General features: G+C 41.2%; 1 protein-coding gene across 1 annotated transcript in view; it reads right to left on the minus strand.

Annotated features, from left to right (window-relative positions):
- The window catches only part of ABI3BP (ABI family member 3 binding protein), a gene marked incomplete at its 5' end in the record, with an annotated part of 259,565 nt that overhangs the window by 188,190 nt on the left and 52,141 nt on the right, over positions 1 to 19,234 (minus strand). The window contains one exon of the mRNA XM_081086424.1: positions 8,266 to 8,445. Coding sequence (XP_080942550.1) covers positions 8,266 to 8,445 — 180 coding nt within the window. The remainder of the gene's footprint in view (positions 1 to 8,265; positions 8,446 to 19,234) is intronic.

Below are 19,234 nucleotides of genomic sequence, written 5' to 3' on the forward strand. Positions count from 1 at the left end.
AATTACAGGCCAATATTGCTAATGAACATGGACACTAAAATCCTCAACAAAATTCTAGCAAATTGAATACAGCATTACATTAGAAAGATCATATACCATGATCAAGCATGATTTATTTCAGGAATGCTAGGCTGGTACAATATTCACAAATCAATATACATAATACATCACATAAACAAAATGAAAGACAAAAATCACATGATCACATCAATTGATATAGAAAAAGCATTCAACAAAATCCAATAGCCATTTTTGATAAAAACTCTCAGTAAAGTGAGAATAGAGGGAGCATATCTCAACAAGATAAAGGCCACATATGACAAACGTACAGCAAACATCATACTCAATGGGCAACGACTAAAAATATTTCCCTGAAGAACATGAACAAGAAAGGGATGTCTGCTTTTACCACTCTTATTCAACACTAGAGGCCTGGTGCATGGATTCATACACAGGTGGGGTCCTTCAGCCTGGCCTGTGGGGATGGGCCTAAACTGGCAGTCCAACATCCCCCGAGGGGTCCCAGAGTGCAAGAGGGCACTCTGCAAAGTTGCTGTCACTTGGCAGCTCCTGCATTGAGTGTCTGCCCCCTTGTTGTCAGTGCACATAATAGCTACTGGTTGGCCAGTCGGCCAGTCACTTAGGCATATATATATATATATATATATATATATATATATATATATATATATTTAGTGGCCTGGTGCACAAAATCATGCATGGGGGCGGTTCCCTCAGCCTGGCCTGCACCCTCTCCAATCTGGGACCCCTCTGGGGATGTCCAACTGCCAGTTTAGGATATCCCTCTTGCAATCTGGGACTGCTGGCTCCTAACCACTCACCTTCCTGCCTGCCTGATTGCCCCTAACCACTCTGCCTGCCGGCCTGCTTGCCCCCAACTGCCCACCCCCCACCAGCCTGATCACCCCCAACTGCCCCCCTGCCAGCCTGCTCACCCCAACTGCCCCCCTCCCCGCCAGCCTGATCACCCCTAACTGACCCCCCACTGATGGCCTGATCACCCCTAACTGGCCACCCCTGCTGACCTGCTCACCCCCAACTGCCCCCCCCCCACTGGCCTGATCACCCCCAACGCCCCTTCCCCCCCATGGCCTGATCACCCACAACTGCCGTCCCATCCTGGCCTGATCACCCACAACTGCCCTCCCTTTTTGGTCCCTAACCACCTCTACCTCGGCCCCGCCAACATGGCTTTGTCCAGAAGAATGTTCAGAAGGTTTCCTGGAAGGTCTCCCAGTCTAATTAGCATATTACCCTTTTATTAGTATAGATAGAGGCCTGGTGCATGGTGGGGGCTGGCTGGTTTGACCTGAAGGGTGTCCCAGATCAGGGTGGGGGTTCCCTTGGGGGACAGGGCGGCCTGGACGTGGGGTCTGTGGTGGTTTTCAGGCCGACCATGCCCCCATTGGGGTGGGGATACCCGCTGTGGGGGTGTGGCCAGCCTGGGTGAGGGGCTGAGGGCCAATTGCAGGCCCATTCCTTGGCAACTGGCCTGGGTGACCCATGCCTCCCACTCTCTCTGGCCTGCTCCCGGCAGGCCCATAGGTTCCTCCTTTGGCGGCCGGCCTAGGTGGGAAGGAAGCTTGGCTTCCTCCATCACTGGGGGCACCCCAAGCCTTCCCCTGCTCCAGCTGGCTCTGTGGCTGCCGCCATCTTGTCCTAATTTGCATATTCCCTCCTGATTGGCTGAGGGGTCACGGAGGTATGGTCAATTTACATATTTGTCTATTATTAGTGTAGATAGATAGATAGATAGTACTGGAAGTCCTAGCCACAGCGATCAGACAAGAAGAAGAAATAAAAGACATCCAAATTGGAAAGGAGGAAGTAAAACTGTCATTATTTGCAGATGACATGATAAACCTAAAGACTCCACCAAAAAACTACCAGATTTAATAAATGAATTTGGCAATGTAGCAGGATACAAAATCAACACCCCAAAACCAATGGCTTTTTTTACATCAATAATGAATTCTCAGAAAAAGAAACTAAACAAACAATTCCATTTACCATGGCAACAACAAAAAAATTAAGATACTTCGAAATAAACTTAACCAAGAAGGTGAAAGACTTGTACTAGGAAAACTATAGGACATTGAAAAAAGAGATAGAGAAAGATATGAACAAGTGGAAGAATATACCATGTTCATGGATTGGTAGGTTCAACATCATTAAAATGTTCATACTACCCAAAGCAATCTACAGATTCAATGCAATCCCTGTTGGTATTAAAATACCTACAACATATTTCACAGATCTAGAACAAATACTCCAGAAGTTTATATGGAACCAAAAAAGACCCTGAATAGCTGCAGCAATTTGGAGAAAGAAGACCATAGTTGGAGGGATTATAATACCAGATATCAAGTTATACTACAAAGCCACCTTAATCAAAACACCCTGGTACTGACACAAGAATAGGAATATAGATCAACAGAACAGAAAGGACCCCAAAAGCCAACCCACTCCATTACCCTCAATTAATACTGGACAAAGGAAGCATGAACATACAATGGAGTTAAGACAGTCTCTTTAATAAATGATGTTGGGGAAATTGGTCAGATACATGCAAAAAATGTGAAACTAGATTCCCAACTCACATCATACACAGGAATAAACTCAATATGGATAAAAGACAAATGTAAGTTGTGAAATCATAAAAATCCTAGGAGAAACCATAGGCAGCAAAATCTCAGACATCTCTCATAGCAATATGTTTACTGATATATCTCATAGGGCAAAGGAAACTAAGGAGAAAATAAACAAATGGGACTACATCAAATAAAACACTTCTGCAAAGCAAAAGAAATCATCAACAAAATGAAAAGGGAGCCCACTGTATGGGAGAACATATTTGGTAATGATACACCTGATAAAGGATCACTATCCAAAATATATAAAGAACTTATACAACTTACCAAAAGAAAGACAAACAATCCAATTAAAAAAAAAATGGGCAGAGGGCCTAAATAGACACTTCTTCAAAGTAGACATACAGTTGGCGAGGAGACATATGAAAAAATGCTCAAAGTCACTGATCATCAGAGAGAGACAAATTAAAACATCACCTCACACCTGTTAGAATGGCTAACATCAACAAAGTAACAAATGAAAAATGCTGGCGAGGATGTGGAGAAAAGAGAACCCTAGTACATTGCTGGTGGGGATGTAGACTGATGCAGCCATTATGGAAAACAGTATGGAGTTTCCTCAAAAAGTTAAATATGGAACTGCCACTTGACCCAGTGATCCTACTTCTTGGAATACTAGTATATCCTAAGAAACCTGAAATATCAATCAGAAAGAATATATGTACCTCTATGTTCATAGCAGGAACATTTACAATAGCTAAGACCTGGAAACAGCCCAAGTGCCCACTAGTAGATGAGTGGATAAAAAGGCTGTGGTACATTTATACCATGGAATACTATGCAGCAGTAAAAATAAGAAGGATCTCTTACCCTTTGAGACAGCATGGAGGGACCTGAAGAGTATTATGCTAAGTGAAATAAGCCAATCAGAGAAAGATAAGTTTCATAGGATCTCAGTCATGTGTGAAATCTAATGAACAAAATAAACTGATGAACAAAATAGATCCAGAGACATAGAAGCATAGACTTCAGAATCTCAGAGGGAAGGCGGGGGAGCATGGGTGGGTGGGAAGGAATCATCCAAAGAACTTGTATGCATATATGGATAACCCTTGGACACACACAATAGGGTGGTGAAGGCCTGGGGTGGGGGCAGGCTAGCTGGGCTCAATGGGGAGGGGGGGGGAAGGGACATGTGTAATATTTTCAACAATAAAGATTTGATTAAAAAAATAGATTTAAAAATATGATACCCAATTGTGACAGGATAGTAAGAAGCTAGGGAAATTCCTTGACAAGTGGAAACTGAGACAAAAATAATTAAATAAGGCCAAAAAATTTGAGCAATTTACAGCCAGATAATGAATCACAAGGTTTTACCCTCCCTAACCAAGGACCCCAAGGAATAAATACTTTACACATTCCAGGTCGCAGATGGGCCTAGGTTTCGGTCCCTCTTCAATGACATTCTTTGAAAGTAAAACTAACCAGAAAAAAACAAAACACCTGACCCTGTATATGATGAATCGACATACTAAAGGACACACCTGGAAAGTTAATGAATAGTCTGTTAAGACCCTCTCGTGTGGCCTCCCCTCGGACCCCACCAGCTAGAGAGAGATTAAAAGCCTCAAAACAAAGGACCCATGGTGCACTGTTCTTTCCTATGACATTTCTCGAGAGCCAGAGCAGCCCTGCTTAGCTCTCCTGCTGCTTCTTCTATTCTAAGCCCTTCCTTGTCTTGCTGTCCCCAACTTTAATAAACATATCCTCAAAGTCACCTGGACTCATTTGTGAAATCTTTGCTGCACAAAGTCAAGAATCCAGACACTACTGGCCAGTTCAAGGCAGACCTGCTCTGGGCCCAGTCCCTGTCCAGCAACACAATTAAAATACTCACGTAACATAATGTGTATGAAGAATACATGGAACAAGATTACTAAAAACGTTATACGTATTCAAGTTGCATGATGAGACATGAGGGCCATGATAATATTCTCTCCCCTTATGTTTGAATTTTCCACAATAAAAATATTTTAAAGGATTAAAACAGTAGTAGAGAAATAAAGGGGTACCTAGACTATTTGATTATTCCTCATCATTTAACTAGTGAATCATCACAAGTGAACTATCACTTCTAATGCTCAGTAAATAAAGGAGCAGTAGATCTGTTTCTATTTGTGTGGAGTTATAGTATATAGGGTCCAGCCACTTTTTATAGTAAAGAGTGAATGTGATGGGAGAATATTTGCAAATTTCAAATTCCTTATGGCTTACATGTTCAAGGTTAATGTGGTAATATTTGTCCAAAGTTCCTTAATCTCAATTTTTTGGTAACTATAATTTGTTTGTCTTATTAAAGTGATTATCTTACATAAAATCTATCTAGACATTTAATTAACAATGTTACTCCCTTACCTGATTTTAAAGTATAACTGAGACTTCTCTATGAGAAGCAAGGGGCTGCAGGACAAAACAGATTCATCTTCAACATTCTGGGTATATATGAATAAATGCCAGATCTGATAGACAATAGTTCAAGTTACAGGCTTAAATCTCAGAAGTTCATGGAAAAGCTATTTAACAATAATCCTAGCAGTGGAGCAAAATATAAATCTCAGACTGTTCAGAAGCCTTTGAGAGCATTCATAATAGATGATCTCTTTTTTAAAAAGTATTATTCTTTAAAAAGGTCTCCTCTGCAAATAATTTTACTGAACAAGACTTGAAGCTGCCCACATCCTCCAAATTACATTTTAATGTGATTAAAAACATTTTCAATGAAATATTAAACTTTATTATATACTAGAGGCCCAATGCACAAAAATTTGTGCACTCGGTGGGGGGGGGGGGGGGTCCCTCAGCCTGGCCTATGCCCTCTTACAGTCTGGGACTCCTCGGAGGATGTCCACCTGCTGGCTTAGGCCCGCTCCCCAGGGGATCAGGCCCAAGCTGGCAGTCAGACACCTCTCTGGCAGCCAGGTAGCCCTCGCGGGATGTCCACTTGCCAGCGGGGAGCAGGCCTAAGCTGCAGTTGGACATCCTTAGCACTGCTGAGGAGGCAGGAGAGGCTCCCACCACCACCACTGTACTGGCAGCCATCAGCCTGGCTTGTGGCTGAGCAGAGCTCCTCCCAAGTGAGAGCGCACTGACCACAGCAGGCAGCTCCTGCATTGAGCGTCTGCCCCCTGGTGGTCAGTGTGTGTCATAGTGACCAGTCATTCCCAGTCCTTCTGCTGTTAGGGTCAGTTTGCATATTACCCTTTTACTATATAGAATAGAGGCCTGGTGCACGGGTGGGGGCTGGCTGGTTTTCCCTGAAGGGTGTCCCGGATCAGGGTGGGGGTCTGCTTGGGTGCCTGGCCAGCCTGGGTGAGGGGATGATGGCTGTTTGCAGCTGGTCACAGCCCCTTCAGGGTGGGGATCCCGCTGGGGTGCCTGGCCAGCCTGGGTGAGGGGCTGATGGGTGTTTGCAGGCTGGTCACATCCCTTTCAGGGTGCGGGTCCTGCTGGGGTGCCTGGCCAGCATGGGTGAGGGGCTGAGGGCCATTTTCAGGCTGGCCAAGCCCTCCGGCAACGGAAGCTCACAGCCTTTCCTTTTTTTCTTTTTTCTTTTTTCTTCTGGGATTTATTTACCTTCTATAATTGAAACTTGAGAGGAGCTCAGAGCTGGCCAGGGCGGGTGGGAGGGAAGCTTCCTGCTCACTCCAGCTCATGGCCATGGCCAGCTGAAAGCAGGTATCTGGGGTTTATTTACCTTCTATAATTGAAACTTTGTTGCTTTGAGTGGAGTTCAGAGCCAGTTGTGGCAAGTGGGAAGCTTGGCTTCCTCCATCATTGGGGCAACCAAGCCTCCTGCCTTGCTTGCTCCAGCTCCGTAGCTGCTGGCTGCCATCTTGGTTGGATTAATTTGCATATAGTCGCTCTGATTGGCAGGTGGGTGTGGCTTAAGGCATAGCAAAGGTATGGTCAATTTGCATGTTTGTCTTTTATTAGTGTAGATATGAAAACTCTAATCTTTGTGTCGGACATACTAAAAATTTTTTCAAAATGTAATATTTTTTCTTTTCTTTTTGATACTGTTGTAATTAGCCTAGTTATTCTTTTTTAAAAAAATATATATTTTATTGATTTTTACAGAGAGGAAGGGAGAGGGATAGAGAGTTAGAAACATCGATGAGAGAGAAACATTGACCAGCAGCCTCCTGCACACCCCCTACTGGGGATGTGTCTGCAACCAAGGTACATGCCCTTGACCAGAATCGAACCTGGGACCTTTTAGTCTGCAGGCCAACACTCTATCCACTGAGCCAAACCGGTTAGAGCAACCTAGTTATTCTTAACAGGAAAGAAGCAAAGGGAAGGACAAATAGTACAGGCATGTCATTTGTGCAGCTTTGACAGGAAGCACAGTTTAATGCTTCTCAGGGGGCCACGGGTCTATTCCCCACGGATGACTGGGGGTAGGGACTGAACAGGGTGGAGAATAGACACATGCCTAGTAAGTCTGGGAGACATAGAGAAGGTACTTGTCTGTCAGTCACACCTGGGAACAGGTCATTGGCCAGAGTGGGCATGGCCACCGTAAGTGTGGTAAGATTTGGGATACAAAGGAATTCACTCTCTTGCTTCCTGCTTTCTTAGTTTGCTCTTGGTTGACTCTGGGTTCCTCTTGTTTGACTCCTGACCTGCAGGGCTCTCATGCTTCTGCATTTGCCCAAATGTCCCACAGCCTTGTGGACCTCAAAGAATGGACTGATGGTCTGAACTAGCCTGGTGCTGTACCAGACCCAATTCCAACATGGGATGGAAGCTCTGGACACTGGCTCTGCTTTGAGATCTGCTGACTCCCCAGCTGCACCTCTCCCAGGACTGAAATTAAAGGAAATGGGACTTTGGAAACCCAGGAATATAATTCCACACAAATAAAAATCACAAGCCCTCCCTTGCAAGCCTCAGGAAATACTTTGACTCTAGATATCATAAGGCCCCCACCCCCCAGCACCCAGTGGGAAAGAGGATCCCACACTTCTACCAGTAACATTTTTATTTATTTTTCCTCTTTTTATTTTTTTTATGTTTTGTTTTTGTTTTTAAATCTTTATTGTTGAAAATATTACATATGTCCCCTTTTTTTTCTCCCATTGACCCCTTATAGCCCGCTCCGCCCCCACCCCAGGCCTCCACCACCCTATTGTCTGTGTCCATGGGTTATGCATGAATAACATTTGTAAAGGTAGCTTCTCATGAAGAGGCATCCAGAAAGCCATAGTTTTTATTTTCCACCAGAAGAAAGTTAAGGCACTGGGGGTTGGGGGGTGTGGGGGAATTAATCCACATAAGCTATAGTACAGAGATTTAAACCAGGTGTTTCAGCTTATTTTTTTCCTATGCGATCTAAGTATGTGCTCAGGGATTGTAGGTATAGTGGCAATAAAGATGATTATTTCTGTAGTACATGCAGAATATGCATCCCATATTCTTTGATGTAAGGAATTGTGCTATGGATAACAATTATGAAGAGGATTTGTAATTCTGGCATTTGATTCAGCTGAGGATGGAGAAGAAATGGTGTTGCCCTCACAATTTATGTATCATGTAACACCCATTACTTTTAGCTCTCCTTCCCAGGCCTGAGAGCCAAGCATCTTACCGACTACCGCCTCGGTGTATTTCCCTTCCGCCGGAAGAGGGAAGTACTGATTTGGTGATAAATTGCTGCCATATCCCAAAAGAAAACCTTCCAGTTTTACATTAGGGTTTGGACGCAGGAACTTCAAGAAGATAGAGTCACTTGTGGTGTTGATGTGGACTTTCAGGCTCGGCCTTTTACCTGAAGGTGGGAATGAAAAAATAGGTGGCTGTTACTTTACCTCATGAGTGTTCCAGCCTAAATTTAGAGCAAAGGTTAGTTGTTAACGGAAAGCATGTTATCTACTTAGTTACTCAATATTATGACACACCCACAGGAATAGAGAAAATACAGGTAATTTTGAGGTCACAGAAAACAGGTTTTTAAACACAGAAAGTAGTCTAGAATACAAGGTAAAGTGATAGGGTTTAATATTTAGCAATCTGCCATTGAGCAGGTAGATGGGATTCCAAGCTACTTTGGCTAGCCACAATTGGTCAAAACCTCCCTTTTATACATACTGTCTGGGAATGGTGACAAGATCTGTGGTTGGTAAATTAAATTACTGCACTGGGAGAACCCCAGCTTCCTTGGTGCTGCTCTTGTGTTGTACTCCACAGGACTTTGTAATTACAGAGCTGGAGAGGGAGGGAAATGGGAAGAGTTCAGCTTAGGGGTAACTGAGATGGTAGAAGAGGGAATTCTGAAAGACAACTGTGGAGGAGAAAAATGCTTAATTCTATTTGGAGGTCACTGGGACAGTGAGACAATTACATGGAGATGCCCAACAGTAAGTCAAATATCTGAGTGCAATACTCAGGAGTGGGCCATAGATCCAGCCGGTATCATTCGTTTATAAATGACCATTGGATGAATTTTCTGAGAAAGATTGTAGCGTGAGGAGAGAAAACTTAATTAAGTTAAGGCATTAAAATTTTTATTTATTGATTTTAGAGGGAGAGAGGGAGAGAAACATCAATTCTTGTATGTGCCCTAACTGGGGATGGAACTAGCAACCTCGGCATATTGGGATGATGCTCTAACCAACTGAGCTACCTGGCTAGGACTAGCTTTTTTTTTTTTTTTTTTTTTTTTTCTGTGCAGGCAACAGTCGCAAATAATCACAATAACCAGAGGTCTTGATCAATCAGGGAGGAAGACAATTGTTCTTTGTCTTTGGAGCAGAAGGAGCTGAGTTCAAATTCCAGGTCTGCCACATACTTATGGCCGCTGGCCACTCACTGAATAGGCTGAGCCTTGGAACTTTCCCAAATTATAAATTATGGATAATAGGTAACCATGTCTACTGTAACAGGATGTTTACAAAGATTAGTGCAAATGGCCCCATCTCAAAGCTGACATGTAGTAATTACTTAATAATTGGTTACTTGATCAGGTCTATTCATAACACTTTAGCCACAATTCAGAAATCCAGAATTGATTTGTAAGGTTTTTGTAACTTCACACCTAACCAGTTTGGTAACATCTGAACTGTCATAAGTCTCTTAGTCTTTCATAATCTCATCGAATGGTCAGTCTGACTAGTCACATGTTTAATTGTAGAAATATTAATGTGTTTAAGCGTTGGTCAAGACTCCACTGATGTATGGTCTAGGCATCCTAATACATTTCTAGAATCCAAAGATTTTCTGAATTCAAAAACATGTCTGGCTCCAAGTTTTAGATAAAAGATAGTGAACCTCAATTATTTTCTTTCTTTATTCCACAGGAATTTCATGTTTCTAAAATATTGTACCTATTCAGAAAATTGCACTTACTAATTTAATATCTCACATTTCCTTCCTCATTAATAAAAGGCTTGTATATATACCAGTCAGCACCTCTGAACGGCATGGGCTTCCCAAAGTCATCACATTCCAGTCGAAATCAACCCGGACCACCTCAGTATAGCTACATAAAAGGATTCTATTAGGCCTTTGAAAAACTAAAAACAGCCCCTTCTTGAAGACCAGGTTGTGGAAATGAACCATTCTCTTACCTCAGCAGCCAATACTATTTCTAGATATGTACATAGTACTTTGTACTTCCCAAGAATTTGATGTTATTTCCATGAACTTCTTGCTTCTCAGATAGCTATTCCTACACTTGTAGCAAAATTGAAACCCAGAGACACTGGGTTTCTCTAAAGTCTGAGGAAGACTTACCTAGTCCAGTTCATCTAGTCCAAACAACTTAACTCAGGGTAGACACACCCCTGTCATTCTGCAAGTCAGATCTCAGGCTCAAAACTGGGCCTCAGGTTTTCTCTAGGCTGGACTTCTCTTGTTTTTATTGAGACCTTTGTTACTACCCACTAGAGTAAGCAGTGGCCAGCTCCCTGACCATAACACTTAAGTTGATGTTAACTTCTGATGTTTTGTCCCAACTTCATTAGATTTCAATGAGATGGTTTACACTTCAGATAGAACAGGTTTTATCCAAGCCAATTTTCCTCTTCTTAGCTGTGTGCCTAAATTAACCCCAGAGTTACTCCATGCTGCTCACTAGATGGAACAAATATAAGTCAAGCACATATTCTGTTGCCTTAGCACATTATCAGGCCTCACAATAAATGAGAACACAGCCAGCCTGTTTCAGCACCTTGTAAGGAATCTTAGTGTGCTTGGGCTGCACGCACACTTGACTAAGAGCCAAGAGCCACAGCATCATCACATTAGACCTTTGCTACAAATTCTGGCATGACGTACCACATTACTACTCCCCGTGGCAAGTGGAAAGGGTGCCTACACCAAGCAAGAAAAAGGCAGGTTGTAAACAGCATCGCCGGCCAATAGAAATGGGAGTGTTCTCACTTCCTCTGCACAGGAATTTTCATGACTCCAGTCTTTTTTTTCCTTTTTCCTAATAATCAATGTCAGCAAATACATCAATAGCCCTGGCTGGTTTGGCCAAGTGGATAGAGTGTCGGACTGCAGACTGAAGGGTCCCAGGTTCGATTCCGGTCAAGGGCACATGCCTGGGTTGCAGGCTCGATCCTCAGTAGGGGGCGCACAAGAGGCAGCTGAGCAATGAAGAGAAAATCATTGATCTCTCTCTCCCTCTCCCTTCCTCTCTGAAATCAATAAAAATATATTTAAAAACAACAACAACAACAAAAATACATCAACATCATGTGATTTTTTAAAATGAATTGGTAGTTAGCTTCTCTACATAATAAAAAAATTCCAATTCATACTACTTTCTAGAGCTAAATTTTTAAATGCCCTATAAAAGAGAAACACACCCAGACAAATCTTACCTCAAAAACCACAGCATCATCAACTTTATATTTTGAGACTGTCATCCTAGTTCTTTATTTGGAACTAGGCACTCAAATCCTTTCATTATCTATCCACACATTACTTCCTCTCTTATTCCTTCTCAACATATCCTACTTTTCTTTCTTTCTTTTTTTTTTACCGGTATAATTTTCTCATATTCTGCGATGCATACGAAGGCCTGGCCCTACACCTATGCTCACAGTATCACCAGTATGGTTAGCTTTATCTTAGGTTTGTTTCTCTCTACCCCTTTGCTCACCCAGTTATAATCCCATTAATTCTTTCAGTGCTCAGTAAAAAGATTAAGCAAATTTTCTCTTTTGCGTATTTAGAGTACCATTAGACTCTATGCTCTTGGGAAATTTCCCCAATATTTTAGGGTATATCTGTGCATTCTAAATTAATTTTTAATCTTTGATAAAATTATATTCACTCTGAGTAATTCTGGCTTAATGGTATGAAATACTAGATCATGTAATGACATTTATCTTTCAACAGTTAGTATGAAGGCCCCTGGTGAATGACTTAGAGATTATCCATTATATATATATATGGCTAATGTGCTAAGTGTCAGACCATTCGACCGGTCACTATGATGCACACTGACCACCAGGGGGAAGATGCTCAACGCAGGAGCTGCCAAGCAGCAGTGACTTGGCAGTGGCATTTCTCAGGTGATGCACCCTGAAACCAGAGAGGCGGGAGCCCAATTCCTAGTGGGGCTGTGTAATTCCACCTTTGGCCGTGGGTTATGTTGTTGCTGGGGCACTGTTGGCCTCAAATCTGGTTTACCATACACTTGCGTTTGCGTTCCATACCCTGTACAACAGCAACTTTGCAGAGTGCCCTCTCTCACTCTGGAACCCCTTGGGGGATGCTGGAGAGCCGGTTTTTGCCCAATCCCCTCAGGCCAGGCCGAGGGATCCCACCTGCCAGAGGGACTCCACTTACTCCACAGACACCTTTTGAGCCACAGCGCCACCCCAGGTGCCACTGGCCCGGGAGGGACCATGGAAGGTTGTTCCCAGGGCATGTCCAGCCCCATCTAGCCCAGTCCTACCCCTCCAGCCACCTTCTAATTAATTTCCTTTCAATGTGCACGAATCCATGCACCAGGTCATTGGTAGAACAATAACACAAGATAGAAGCTTAACGAGGAAAAGTTTATAAGTAAAATGGCATATATGTCACCCAGAAAACCCGAGGAGTACAGAGAAAAAAAGAGTATTAGAAGAACACTTATTTGTACTCTACAGTAAACAAAGCATATGCCAAGAGTGAGAGAAAATAAAGAATGTAAACCTTTCAGGAAAGCAACACTGGTATGGCTGAGAAAAACACTGCATATTGGCAGAGTGGAATTGTTTCTAATCCTCTCTTTGCAACACCCTAGGGCAGTGGTCGGCAAACTGCGGCTCGGCAAACCGCTGCTCGAGAGCCACATGCGGCTCTTTGGCCCCTTGAGTGTGGCTCGTCCAGAAAATACCGACTTCTGTGCATGGGCCACGAAGTTTCAATCGCACTGTACGTGCGTGCCCGCACGTGGTATTTTGTGGAAAAGCCACACTCAAGGGGCCAAAGAGCCGCATGTGGCTCATGAGCCACGGTTTACTGACCATGGCCCTAGGGCAGGGGTGGGCAAACTTTTTGACTCGAGGGCCACAATGGGTTCTTAAACTGGACCGGAGGGCCGGAACAAAAGCATGGACCGAGTGTTTGTGTGAACTAATATAAATTCAAAGTAAACATTACATAAAAGGGTATGGTCTTTTTTTTCAATAGTTTTATTCATTTCAAACGGGTCGGATCCAGCCCACGGGCCGTAGTTTGCCCACGGCTGCCCTAGGGTATCTCTAAATATTTCAAAGGGTGTTGTGAAATTCTTTAAGAAAAAAAAAGTATTTCAAAACAAAATTATAACTAATCCCCCTTTAATTTTCAAAAGTAAATACATGCCCTGTGGCATTAAAAACAATGAGGGAGGTAGTGAGGTTAGAAAATCAGACAAAAGGTAGACCCTATAAGTTCATAGAATTCTCTGTATCAATCCAAGGAAGTGGGTTGCTGTTGCTGTAGGCACAGGTGCTGAGCAAACATTTCATGTTGAACCTAGAGTTCTGAGTGGCTGTGGTCAGTTTCAATAAAGCTCTGACAAAATACACAGTATAAACACATGGTTCTTAAACCAGCTCAACTACTGCAGACATCCAGGCACGATCTGTGAGAAAGGAATTACCATTACAGCCCTTTCAGTAGGAGGGATTCTTTCATGTCTGTATGTATTTGTAATACATATGTCAATTAAAGAACTTGTATCTATCATATTTAAAATAATTCTTTCTAGTCAGTAAGAGGACAAAACATTAAAGAAAAAGGGACAAAGGATTCAAATAGATTTTTCACTAAAGGAGATAACCAACAAGCAAATGAAAAGATACTCAAGGTCATCAGATGTTTTCTGTAAGAGGGAGAATAGTAAATATTATAGGCTTTTCTGGCCGGAGGCTTTCTACCTACCTTCACTACTCAACTCTGCCATTATAGCACAAAAGCAGCTATAGACATTATGTAAACAGATGAATGTGTCTGTGTTCCAATAAAACTATCTTTATAAAAATAGGCAGCTTGATTTAGCTACCAGTTCATAGCTTACAAACTCTTGGTCAATACCACTAGTCTTCAGGGAAATGCACGTTAAAACCATGATGATATAACACACACATAAGAATAGCTAAATTAAAAAGACTGTCAAGTGTTAGGCAGGACTTGGAACAAGAAGATTCCTCATACATTTTAAGAATGTTAACAGGTATAGTCATGTATGAAATTGTTGGGCAGTTACCAAATAACCCATCAATATCATTCCCAGGTATTTACCCAGGAGATGTAAAAACATAAGTCTACGCAAATATTCAAAACAGCACAAAACTTGAAACAACCCAAATGTTCATCAAGAGTTGAATGAATAAATAAACTATAACATCCATATAATGGGATATGACTCAGCAATAAAACAGAACACATTATTTATGTAATTCAACATGGCACATCATCATGGGCCTTAACCTTCCTCATCTCCTTCTGATGGAAGTTCATCCAGATATCTTGTCATTACAGCATTGGTGAAAGTAGTTTTAATAGTGCCTGACATTATTATTTGCCATTCAACAAATGGCACATATATAAAATCAGCAAGTCCTTTCAGGCTTTATTATGCTCCAAGAACTGACAATTGTAAGTTTCGTATCTATTCTGTTTTTACAGAGTAGATTGAAAGCAGAAAACATTCCAATGCCTTATGGTCACAGCAACTTATTAAGGAGCTATCAGGATAAAACATCTCAAGTTCATGTATTAAGTAGGGCAGTTACTGTCTGACAACACATTCAAAGGCTTCCAAAGTCATAGTTGATAGCTTAGATTGTATTTAATAGACCTGTAATGCTAAGTTATACAAACCATTATTTTAACATAGAACTTGGCAATAATTTAACATTCTTAGACAATCAAAAAGGGATCATGTAACATAGGCTTGGTGCTCAAATCTCTTCCTGCCCTGGTACTAAGATGGAAAGATGTTAGGAGGAAAAAGAAAACCATATGGAGTTTCAGTAAATTTTCTGTGATGGCCACAGGGTGAAAGGAGTGTTCAGAGACAATTAGACAGGTATCTTCAGTGTTCCTGATCCTTAAACAGAAATGTGTGGTCTGTCATCTCTAGCATGACTTTTTCATACAAATAACACCAACTCGAAAGCCAGTGATACAAGTGAACATTTTCCATAGCAGAAAAAGCATTGCAACTGCAGTTAAATATTGGAAAGAGAATGAAAATTAGATGTTGCTATTAATTAAATTGTATTAGGCATTATAGAAACTACTTCCACCAGTGCTGTAATGGCAAGATGTTTAAATAAACCCTTCATGGGAAAAAGAGTCTATGCAAGGTGGTTATGGAGATGAGGAAAGTCATGACTCATTCCACAGAAAAGATAGGTGGAAAGAATTAAATTGTTTTGTAGTGGTGGTGGTGAAGGCAGAATTGCAATTAAAAGCACTCACAGAGTAATTACTAGAGAATCCTTTTTAAATTTCAGATTCTTATATTCCAGCTTATTAATCATATAGACCTATGGCATCCTGGCTCTCTGGATCTCCACACATGATTTTCTTCTCAAAAACCTCATAGATTGTCTATTACTTTTGCAGGGGATGAAGTTTTACTGAGGCCCAAAAGAGGATTTCTGAGAGCTTGCAAAGAACTAGTGTGCAGCAAACATGGAGCAGCTGTACAGCATGCCTTCTGGGAACAGGGATGTCACCAAGTATTGTTTAAGTTGCACAGTGCAAAACTCTACATGTCACCAGTCAAACCATCTTTTATCTATGGCTCTACACAGCGGCCACATTCACAAAGACCATGCAAAAATAATTGCTACTTACAAAATTGGATGATTTGATAAGATCATCAAACTGAAAATCTCTGATCTCTTCCCGTAGCCCTCATGCTTCCACCCACTCACTTCAGGACTTTGACTTCTATCTCCTTGCCTTCTGATTCTGCTGTCACAGGTAATGAGGGATATGGGTGGTAGGAGGTCTGATGTAAGCAGGATAGGAATTTGCAACAAAACATTGGACATTGTTATCCCTAATTTACAAATAAAATTACTTCACCAAATATATACAACTCATAGGATGAATCAAGGATCTAAATCAGAACAATAAAGGAAAAGAAATTCTAGGCATTTGGGAAATGGTGAATTAAGAACCCACAACGCAATATACTGATGATCTATTATAGAATTATATACCTGAAACCTATCTAATCTTGTTATCCAATGTCCCCCAGTAAATCTAATGAGATTAAAAATACATACCCACCAAAAAAGAGCATACAACTTTAGAGGTGAACAGAGGCATCCCTACTTGTATTTTTAAATCTAAAAACATAAGAAAAATGTCCTGATTAAACTAATGTAGATATATACAAAGCAAGATTTCAATAAATCTAAAGAAAAATTGCAATTTTTAAAAAGTACAGAAAAAGATTATGTAAAAGTACCATAAGCCACATGAACAGCTGCCAGAGCCAGGGAATGGGGTCCTTTAAATAAACTCAGATCTTGACTTTACACGGCATGACCAGTGACAGCAAGAAGCTCCACCTACAATCCCATGACCCCAGTCCTAGCACAAGCAGAGCAGCATGCTCCCTCTCCAGGGCTTTGGGGCCAGTCTGCCAGCTCCAGGACACGTTCCCACATGTAGCATGTGCTTAGAGTCCAGGAAATAAAAAACCAAAGCTCACCTGGAGAGCTCCTCTCCTAAAGACACACCCGAACAACTCCCAGGAGCCATAACCCCAGGAGTCAACTAAATTTTCATTAGGACATTATAGTCACCAAATACCCAGAGTACATTTGCTATTGAATTTAGAAAGAAATGCTATTTTGCCAAAAGCCCAAGGGAGAAAATGTTTTCTCCCTAATGGGGCACTTTACATGTTTGCCCAACTGTTTGAATAAGTGAGTTCCATTTCCGCTAAAACCACCAGTTTCCACCTCAGTCAGAATCCCCAGTGCCCTGACTCCTCAGGCCAATACTCCCCTGGGTGATGACTTTGGATGACCGAAGAGACTTACTGGACCTGGCAATGTTGACATTTCAGCATCACATGGCAAGAGCAGTGACCGCATTACCTACTTTGTGACCCGACCACAGCCAAGCAGGAAAATTACTTTTCATAGACTACCTTCTATGTCAACAGCTTCTCATTTTTGAGGATAAATCTCATCCTGAGACATACACAGCTGTCACTTACACACTTCCCCTTGATCTAATTCTTCTCAAATTATTCTTTAAAGTCAGGAGCATGCTGGACTTTTTTGCAGATGGGGAGTGGGGTGGATGAGAGGGCAACCACGTGTAGTTAATGACCATAACGAAAGGGGAGTAGTGAGATGGTTAAATTCAAACAACACAAAATATAAATAAAATTTATATTTGCTTTGGGGGGGGTTTATTTTTATTTATCTGCTTTTCATTTTATCCATTCATTCACTGTCAGGGACTAACAATTAGTGATACTGACTCAAATATGACCTCTCTGATCACAAAGATTTTGCATTCTAGTAGTAAATTAGGCAGATGAGTAAGCCAACCATTAGTGCAATTTAGTACAATGTGGCTGCAGTTGAGGGGCTCTAAATCTGATAGAAGAGGTGGAAAGAAAAAATGTACAAAAAGTGTCCCTTTAGATTTGTTAAACTAATCACAAAAATAATTTTTATTCCACAAGGATATGCAAATGCAGGTAGGGAAGTAGGTCTCAAAGTCTATTTATAATACTCTTTCTATACTGTTTTAGACAACTGGTATATTCTTAGTAATTATTATTTTTTTAATACATGTAAAAGAAAAACTGGAACAGGCTAAGGGATTGAACAAAACTCATATCCCTTCTTTTTGTTCTTTTTCTGCTTGATTTTCCTGAAAATCCTGGAGTTGATCTTCTGACATTGTCCTGCCCTTTAAAGTAAGGAGTGATGGCAGTAGGTGCACCTTATGGAAGGAGGGACAGCCTCCATGAGAGGGTTCTTAACACTGCCCCAGTCAGAGCATCAGCCTCACCTGGGGACGCCATACTTACACATCCTCAGACCCCACCCCAAACCTCTTGAATCAGAAATCTGAGATGGGGGCAACAATTTGTATTTTAACAAGCTGTTTGGGGAATTCTGATGTATACTCAAGTTTGAGTACCATTACTCTGTGCAAACTTGGTGCATCAAAAATAAAATCAATGGGCCGATGTCTTTTTAAAAGAGATTTCTAGATATGCAATGCAATATAGAGAAAAAAGGACCTCACCTACAACACTGTTAGATTTCATACCATGACCATTTTATATTTATTTTGATCTGTGAACAAACTCTGAGCATTAGGGTTTTCTAGAATTATAGTTTCTGGAGACACACAAAATAAAACGTTGTACATGTCTGGAGAATTCCTCTTACTTCTAGCCCTAGTTGTGTGTCTTTAGATCTACCCAAACTTTTTAGAGACTAGAAGATGAGTTAACATTTTCTTAATGAAAAGTTTCGAGCCTACAGATGCACTGGAAGAATTGCGCAGTGCACATCTGTAGAGCTACCACCAAGAGTCCATGTTTTATCACATATTGATTCATCTCTCTATCCCTCTATCCATCCATCAATTCTTCTTATTTTTTTAAATAAATTTCAAAGTAAGTTACACTTCAGTATTCTTCACTCCCAAACACTGCAGCATGCATATCATTAGAATTCAATATTTATTTTTCTATTGAGATAAATTTACATATAATGGAAATCTTAACTACACATTACTTATTTTTTCCAAATGCCATGTATCTGTGAACCTAAAACTCTATTAAGATTTAGAAAATTATCATCAATCTAGAAAGTTTCCTCATGCTCCTTCTCAATCCATTCTCACCCCATCCTCCTAGAAACAACAATTCTGATTCTTACTAGATTAGTTTTGCCTGTTCTAGACTTCAGTTAAATAGAATCATACAATATGTACTCTTTTATGTAAGGCTTCTTGCACTCAACATAATGTTTGGAGATGTATAATTTTGTTGCATGAATAAGTAGTTTTTTTGTTGTTATTTTTACTGCATAGTATTCTGATAATTATTATTAAAAACAAGATTATTACATCTT

Source organism: Myotis nattereri (genome assembly GCF_964212035.1).
Source record: "Myotis nattereri genome assembly, chromosome: 3".
Classification (NCBI taxonomy): domain Eukaryota; kingdom Metazoa; phylum Chordata; class Mammalia; order Chiroptera; family Vespertilionidae; genus Myotis; species Myotis nattereri.